The sequence below is a fragment of the Miscanthus floridulus genome, chromosome 8 (assembly GCF_019320115.1).
Source record: "Miscanthus floridulus cultivar M001 chromosome 8, ASM1932011v1, whole genome shotgun sequence".
In the NCBI taxonomy this organism is placed as follows: domain Eukaryota; kingdom Viridiplantae; phylum Streptophyta; class Magnoliopsida; order Poales; family Poaceae; genus Miscanthus; species Miscanthus floridulus.
In genome coordinates, this window is record NC_089587.1 from 58,684,094 (window position 1) to 58,692,385 (window position 8,292).

The window sequence follows — 8,292 nt, forward strand, 5'->3', positions numbered from 1 at the left end:
TCTATGTAAGCTCCTATGCAACTTTCAAGCAGATGGTGAGCAATCAGAACCATTTTACCATCTTTCATATTCTAGTTCTTACTACGGTGCGAGACCATGGCCAGGTTGGTACCGTCTCACAGAAACAACGATTCACGAACCAATGTATCCTAGCTGGGTACCCCGAAACACACACCCCGTTTGTACCCCAGGCACAAACAAGACTAATCCATTCCACTCCTATCAAGGGGTCTAGGTCCCCATCCAAACTTGGACTCCAAGCCCCCACACTTGAGACCTGGTCTCAATATGGCGCTTAGACCTCCGTTTTCCCGCCTCCAATCAGTCAGTCCAGAAAAAGCCAAAACCCATGATAAGAGCGTAACGAGCCTTCCCACTCCCATAAGTAAGTATGTGCTCAGGATAATAAGTCTGTGACCTGACTACCATCCACATCAACGAATGGTCCTCAATCGACATAGGCGGAACACGTGCAATTCGAGCCTCGCTCGAATGTCTAACCAAGTCTAGATCCAAAGTACCTTTACGCCCGGTCTCCAATTATCATCCATATATATTCCATGTGATAGTAATTTAATAACAACAATAATATCTTTCCTATCTCTCGCGAGTGACAGGTGATCACTTGACTTCTACCGGATCCTACAGCATAGCAATCTACATAATCTTGACATACTAGTAGGACTCATAGATAAGGATATATATATGCAAGTGGGTTTTCATTCAACTCCTTAAAACTTAATGCACAAGCATAAAATAAAGTGCAGAATAATAGGGGTTGGGTAAGATATAACCAAAAGTTAGCATTTCATCATGGCGATACAATCATTAGGCACCATCCTTTCCGCTACTTCGGTCGACTCCATGATGCATCGTTGTTTCTATTATGATATACGTGGATGCAACACAGAAAACGTAATTAACCAATGACAACTGCAACTCTAAATTACGATTATGCTCCGCAAGCTAACAAGCTAGCTTTAATGACTAACGTACTAGGCTATGTATTCATGTTGTCGAATAAGGCGTGATTTCCTAGAAAATGCTCTAGTTTTAAAATCCCAAGGTGTTTCGGCATTTTATTGATTAAATATATATTTTTGAATTAGGGCTCATTTAGCTACCTTAGCAAACTAATTATTATAGAGCTACAAAAATTACAGTGAGCATCTATTAATATTAGGAATTTACTGTGAAAGTTTTAGAATTAATACTTGCACTGATTAATCATAAAAATTCCTACAAGTTTATATTTTACAATATTAAGCATCTCAAATTAATCAGATAACTCCTAAAAATATTATAAAACTATGTGAACAAAATATACTAGCAGATAGATCATGATTTTAGGAACCTAACAAAATTAGTTTCATAATTTTTGACCAACTACACAAATTTATATTGTATTTACATGTTTGCCTTAGAAACTAAATTAGAAAATGCATTAGAAAAAGGAAAGGGCCGGCAGCAACCCCCTTCTGGCCTGGCAGCCTAGCGTGGCGCGGCTGCGCGCATGTCGCGGTAGCCCAATGCGGCACAAGGCTGGGGGCGCCAGCGCACGTTGGCTGTTTTGCAGAAAAGCCCCTAAACTTTTAGAGATTAATACGACTACTATGCGCACTATTCCTACCTTAGCATAAGGGGGTTACGCCGGACAACCTAGGCGTGCTACGACGGAAATAAGGGGGCAACCACCATCTACAGCTAAACACATAAGGATGGGTGGTGGTTAGAGACTCGGAGGCGCACTGTCGCGGGCTACAGCGGCGAGCGGCTATCCGCGGCGGCGGCGCGACTGTCCCGGTAGCCTAAGATCCTATCGGGGTGATAGAGATAACGGATATGCACCATTAGCTCACCAGAAGTCGTGCTGTAGTGACGGTTGAGGCAAGGAAAAGCTAAGGTGGTCTAGCCACGTGTGCCTAGGCACGGCGGCGACGCCCCGAGCCGGACACCGACGCGTCACCACGTTGCCGATGAGTTCCCTATCCAAAATAGTGCAAGCACCGGATAGAGGGAGTGAAGGCGAGTTCAGGGTTATGAGCAATTGAATTGTTACCACTCCTACGGGCCTTACCCCCAAATCTATTGGCTCGGTGGCGCGCCTGGCCGGTGGTGAGCAAAACACCAATTAGTCGGTCGGCAGTACTTGGCCAAGCTTGAGGAGGATGGAGTGCCTAATTAACTTCCTATACTACTCATGGCATGAGGAATTGGACGGAGTGCCTAATTAGAAGGGATGGTGCGCTATCGCTGCAACATCGTGGCCCGTGGCCTCGACTTAACGCAGACCGACCAAGACATGACGAGGGCACAACCACGTGGGGACATGACCGTGGAGGCGGTAATAGAGGCGCGTCGGTGAGTGAGGGGATAACGTTGGAAACGAAACAAGCAAGAGCGCCAGGCGCAGCGCGCCAAGGCGACAACGGCGCGTGAGCGGCAGGGCAGTGGGGGCGAGATCGCAGCGCTACAAGACAGCCGAGGCAGGCAATGACTCGGCGGGTAGGTGAATTGAGCGACGAGATGAGCGCCATGACAGCCAGACGACGACTACTGTGGCATCGGCTTGGCCCCATGCATGGCTAGGCCGACAGCGTGCTCACGGCAGAGACAGTGCCATCGGACAGGGCCAGACAGCGATGTAGGATTGCAGAGAGCACGGACGTGACGGCGACGCGACGGTGCCGACAGCAGGGACACGCCCACGCGTATGATGGCGAGGACAACAGCAGCACCACAGTGCAAGGCGAGAAGGGCGGCAGCGAGGGCAGTAGCGCGGCGGCCAGCTGCTGCAAGGCGATGACGGTGGCCCGCCAGGGCCGGCCACGGCCACCCACGACCAGACAGGACGACCGGGCTCGGCACCGCGGTGCACGGAACGTGGCCAGCCGCGCGGCGCCGAGCGGCCGCGCGCACGGGCCTGACATACGACGTGCACAAATTTTAAAGCGTGTCTAAAAACTAACCTAACACAGTTGAAGCTAAACTACCTCGACCATGCTAACGAGGGTACATCAGTCTACCATAAGGAGCAAAAACACATCATTGACCTTTAGCTAGATTTTCCAGAATTAATTCACCGACATGGCATTGTCACACTGTTTTCAACTTAAAATTTCTTCCAAGTCTTGAGCTGAATTTGACTTCAAGTTCCATTTTCAAGCCATTAGAAATACTAGCTACTCATATTATTTTTCTACAGCAAGAGTTGCATTGTCATCTACAAAGTTTGTACTTCAAACCTTATTTAGGTGTCACATACATGTTCTATAATACTTTTGCTCAATAAAAATTGGTTTTCCACCCTACTTAAACATAACAACACATGGATTTCAAACCTTATTGAATGAATTTCTATTTAATATTTTCATTGGTCATTTGAGGCTACAAGAAATTTATCAACACCTTCTATCACATGGATTACTACATAAACATGATGCTCATGACATAATTTAGTAGTTTGTTTAGGGCGTAATACCGAGGGTGTTACATGTGGGCTCTAGTTTGATGACCATTGCTAGAGTGCAGCCTAAAAATAGTATCCTTAAAAGTGGGGGAGCTCTAAAATGAAACGTAGGGGCCTGTTTTATTGGCTTTCATTGGCTATTGCCCGAGTTGCTCTAACATAAAGCTAGGAGTCGGCCAATAGCTTTTTATAAGATGGGTTGTTGAATAGTTCAAACTAATTTACAAGCTAGGTTGTTTAGATTAGCAAACTATTTTTTAGTAGCTAGCAACTTATTTTATTGTTCTAAATAGGGTCTCAGACTTGGTGTGAGAACATGCTGGTTCATGAAAGAAACATGTTATCAGTGGATCAGAACTTGAAAGTAATTTTTCATAATCATAGTTTCATTTGTTACAACAATTTTTTTCCCGCGAACGTGCAACTTGCTCATGTTTCATTTGTTGCAATAAAGAATCATAGAAACTATTTTTTACCATGACTTTCTTTCCTTGTAGAGACCATGCAGAGTCAATGAACTTCTTATTTCGAAATTTACACATCTCGGTTCATTGCGTCAAAGTTCTATAAAGCCCCATCGCAAAGCCCCTGACCAGCCTCTAGAGTATAGAAAAGCAGCCACCTCCTAATTCCTATAACTATAATGCGCAAGGGGCGTCGAAAAAAAGAGCAGCACATGAAACACCATTGGTTACGCATTCGTTGACTTTAACTCCTACATGGTCGACCACAACTGCTAGGCCGGCTCATGTCAGCAGCGTGATTATCCATTTATCCCATTCTAATAGCTCATCACACTTGGCGGACTCCCGGCGGTATCTAGCTGAGTCAGAGCAGCCTCAATCATGGGCTTCATTTGAACAAGATTCGCTTGATCCAAATCCACCTGAAAAAACAAAGTGACCCGATTGGACTAAGTCTTTTTATCCAAAAATAGCGAAATATCAATGCTAAAATGTCAATCAGTCACCCACATATCATATTATTCATGAAAAGAACCTCAGCTAATTAACCACATGCTAATCATATGCAAGAATTCGAGCACGTGCAGCTTGTGTTGTGCCTGACATAGGACAAGAATCAGTCGCGGCATGTGGAAAATAATTTGCTGTGTTATTATTACTAATTCATGGATGATGGAGACAGACACGGCGAGACTTGCAGAGTGTCACGAGCACGTGCGCATCGTTTTCCACCTGCTATGGGCATGTGAGGCAGCCACATGGTCGCTCTGTTTTTTCTACTCAAGCACCAATCAGACTCGCATCTGACGTGGATCACGAAAAGGAACTCGTGGCGGATTTTTTCAGTTCGTGGCGTTCGTTTTAACAGCCGCAAATGGAACAGGACGACCTTTTTCTAATAAAAAAGGAAAAGAATTCAATGTGTGAAAAAAGTCAAATTCTAAGGTCAAACCTACAAAAGCTATGGTGTCTGACGTCATCCTAACCATTCGAAAACTCCACAAGAAAAGCAGAGCAATCTGTGCTTGGCAAACAAAATACGATTGCTGCATGCTGCGTGCCGACGAAACGACGTACCTCGACGAAGATGGTGTCCATGAGGCAGCCGGCGACGGAGGTGATGTTGGAGGCGATGACGCGGAGCCGGAGCTCCTCGACGGCGCGGCACACGCGGGCCATGGCGTCGCGGCCCTTGCCGCACGTCACGTTGACCACAAGCACGCGGTCGCCCACCTCCGACACGCGCAGCTCCAGGACCTCCACGGGCGCCGGGACGACGGAGGAAGGCACGGACTGCGTACGCTTCGCCGCCTGCAGGAGCGCGCCCTCGTCGTACTCGTAGTCGACACGCTCCTCGGCGGCCTCGAGCGCGCGCACCTCCTGTAGCATCCGCCGCTCCTCCGCCTGCAGCTGCTCGATGTACTCGATCGCGTCCTTGATGATCGACGCCTTGTCCATCTGCAATGCATTGCAAACAGGATCGAGTGTGTTCAATTCGCCGCCCGCCGTCAGAACCAAGACGTACGGATCCTCACTGGATTTGATCGGCAGTGCATGCAATGCCGACGGGCGGCACGGACTCTCTCACCTTGGTGATGTTGGGCACGACGCTGCGCAGCGCGTAGAGCTTCTCGTTGAGCTTGCGCCGGCGGTCGCGCTCCATGAGGATGTTCTTGTTCGCGGCGGCGGCCGCACCTCCTCCCGTGCCGGCGGGGCCCTTCTCTTTTCCGGCCGCCGCCGTGGTCACCATCCCCGCCGCCGCCGGCGCCCAGGACGAGTTGGAGATGGAGCCGTCCGGCGAGCTGGAGTCGTAGCAGGACAGGGCGTCATCCTGCGTGCCCAGGTAGATGCTGCAGCAGCAACAACGGCAATTCCAAAGCGCCATTCAAATCAGACTCCCTGCGAAATGCAATAGCAATGGCGGCATCGCGCGGGACGAATCGATGGCGGATGGCCGGCGCGGGCGTACCTGAGCTCTTCTGACTCCAGGTACTGCTGCGTCTCCCAGTAGTACTCGAAGCTGTCGCCCATTTCCATGGCTGCCTGGCTGTCTCTTCCCCTCCTCTGTTATGCTCTGCTCGGTGCTCTCTCTGCTCCTTTTTGAGTTCTTGCTCGCTGTGCTGGAGTGATGAGTTCACTGGTCTCCCTCCAGCTCTTTTATAGGCTCCGGCACGTGAGCCTTACAGGTAGGGCACCGCACCCGACGCGGACGCGACTTCGTGTAACGACCAGGAGGGAAACGTGCGGGAATTGAACCCGACGCGGACGCGCATGTCTCCCGGACAGCTCCTCTGCCTCTGCGTGACTCCGTGTAACGACCAGGAGGGGAACGTGCGGGAATTCGAGAGCGCCCGTGGCCCCACCTTGGCAGCCGCGTGGACTTAAGCCTCTGACAGCGACTTCAACGTGCGCGCACGCCTCGTTGATTATTTTATTTTATTTATTTATTACACCACTAACAACAAACTGTTACAATCAATTCTAGTAAATAAAACCATACTAAAAGCTAAAGCCATTAGCTGTTCTATATGAGTGGGGAAATTTCTAATTTTAACATTTTTCCCAAGCGCAGAGGAAGACAAAGAACTACTAGCTGAGAAATCCAAACGAGTTGTAATGTTGCCTATGCAAACCCCCAATTTCGACGGATTCACGGGGAAGAGAGTGAGAGAGCATCGAGCTAGCGGACGAATGATGTCGTTGCTAATGACGCCGCCCCCCGTCCCCGCCGCAGGATTCTTCACCAGCTCCTGATGCAACGCCACCGCGCCTCCTCTTCGTCCTCCTCCTCGTGCGGAGGGGGCAAGCGAGGATCCAGGACAGGAGGGCTCGCTGGCCGCGGCGGGGTGGAGAGGGCGGCGTCGGTCGGCGCGGCCATGCGGGGCTGGATGATGGCCGACGGCCGCTCCGTGCACCGCGGCCACGTACTACACGCCGTCAACCGCCTCCAACGACACCGCTCTGCAGGTGCCCCATTTCCCCCGACTTCGCCTCTGCCCGTTCATCGCATTCCCAGCCGAGAGCTTTCTTTGCTCTTTGATGATTGGCGCGAGTTGAGCTGTGCAGTGACATGAAATTTTCAGGTTCTTTGGTCTCCCTTCTGTTAGTGCTCCTGTGTTCTGCTGATTTCTGTACTTGGTCCCATTTAGTATCAACTACTCCATGTCCATTGCTGTAATGTTTGATACGTAAAGGTTCTGATTTTAGCTCTGTCGGTCCCATTTAGTATCAACTAATACGTAAAGCTTTATTTTATCGTTACTAGTTGCCATCTGTCATATGTATTTCTTAATTTTAGCTCTGTCTTGCTCTGTAGTTTATCTCTCTACCGCCATTGATGGAAAAAATCAAAGCATGGTTGTATGATTGCTTGGGCTCAAGAGTTGACTATGATGCTCCTGGAAATATCTTACAGTGCTGATGGGACAAGGTGAGACATAGCAAGTGTTAATATAGAGTTTAATATCTGCTGATGAGTAACAAATTATATTAATTTTCAGTTTCACTCATTTCATCTGTTCACTTACAATTTTTTTCTTGCGGACTAATCTCTTGTGGTACCAGTAAAGAAGGTGATTGTTCAGTGCTGCAATTTGCCACAAAACTCAGGCAAGCATGTCTATCCTAGGCAAGTAGTCACTCCAGACAACAATAAGTGGGCTCTCTGAAGTCAGCTATACTAAATTTTGACTTCTATTTATAACACACCTGTAAAATATAGCAAATATAAACTTCTCTGAAACTATTTTCCAAGACGTATCTACTCATATTACATGCAATTAGTATTCTGTAGTCAATTTGGAACGGTTGACTTCTGAGAACCTCAAAACGTCACTTATTTTTGACTGGAGCTGGAGGGAGTATCTTATTTTCTGCATCTGGAATTGTGGTTAGCTACTGTCATAGGCATAATTACTTGACAATTGTTGTACATTGTGGTGGACAAAAGCTAATTGTTTCTTTCTCCTGGTGCATTGGCAAGATACACCAGAAGGGGTGTTATGTAGTCAAGTAATTCATCCGACTGGACTTCACCACTTACCTGCCTTCTTTTGCTTTCAATTTGTGCTGGAAATTTAGTGAATATTGACAAGGTTTGTTGTTACCTTATTCTCACGTTTGGTTTTACTGCAGCCTCCAATTGTTGCCCTTGCTCCTGTTTCAAATGTCAGCAGTCCTATAGCAGTAAATGCCGAGCGACCTGATCGGATCTTGCCTGAAGTGTCGACAAGTGGCTTGGTGAGTTCCTTCTGCCTTTACCATCCTCTCTTGCTCTTCATTACGGAGGTTTGCTAAAGGTTTAAAAATCGCAGGCACCTATGGATGCAAGCAGAAGTCCAGATGTTAAACCAAGAATAA

General features: G+C 48.0%; 1 protein-coding gene across 1 annotated transcript; it reads right to left on the reverse strand.

Annotated features, from left to right (window-relative positions):
* Positions 1–3,823: 3,823 nt before the first annotated feature.
* LOC136476468 (transcription factor BHLH6-like) lies at positions 3,824–6,075 on the reverse strand. Its single transcript, XM_066474322.1, has 4 exons — positions 5,903–6,075; positions 5,522–5,783; positions 5,011–5,391; positions 3,824–4,355 (listed from the first exon to the last, which is right to left on the reverse strand). Exons 1-4 carry the CDS (start codon positions 5,968–5,970, stop codon positions 4,251–4,253), a joined length of 816 nt encoding a protein of 271 aa, XP_066330419.1. The 5' UTR covers positions 5,971–6,075; the 3' UTR covers positions 3,824–4,250.
* Positions 6,076–8,292: the final 2,217 nt, after the last annotated feature.

Excerpts from the sequence above, each read along its gene's own strand:
- LOC136476468 (XM_066474322.1), bottom strand. The coding sequence starts at position 5,970 with ATGGAAATGGGCGACAGCTTCGAGTACTACTGGGAGACGCAGCAGTAC. Across the intron at positions 5,784-5,902 it reads CTGGAGTCAGAAGAGCTCAG|CATCTACCTGGGCACGCAGG; the intron begins GTACGCCCGCGC and ends TTGCTGCTGCAG. Across the intron at positions 4,356-5,010 it reads TGGACACCATCTTCGTCGAG|GTGGATTTGGATCAAGCGAA; the intron begins GTACGTCGTTTC and ends TTGTTTTTTCAG.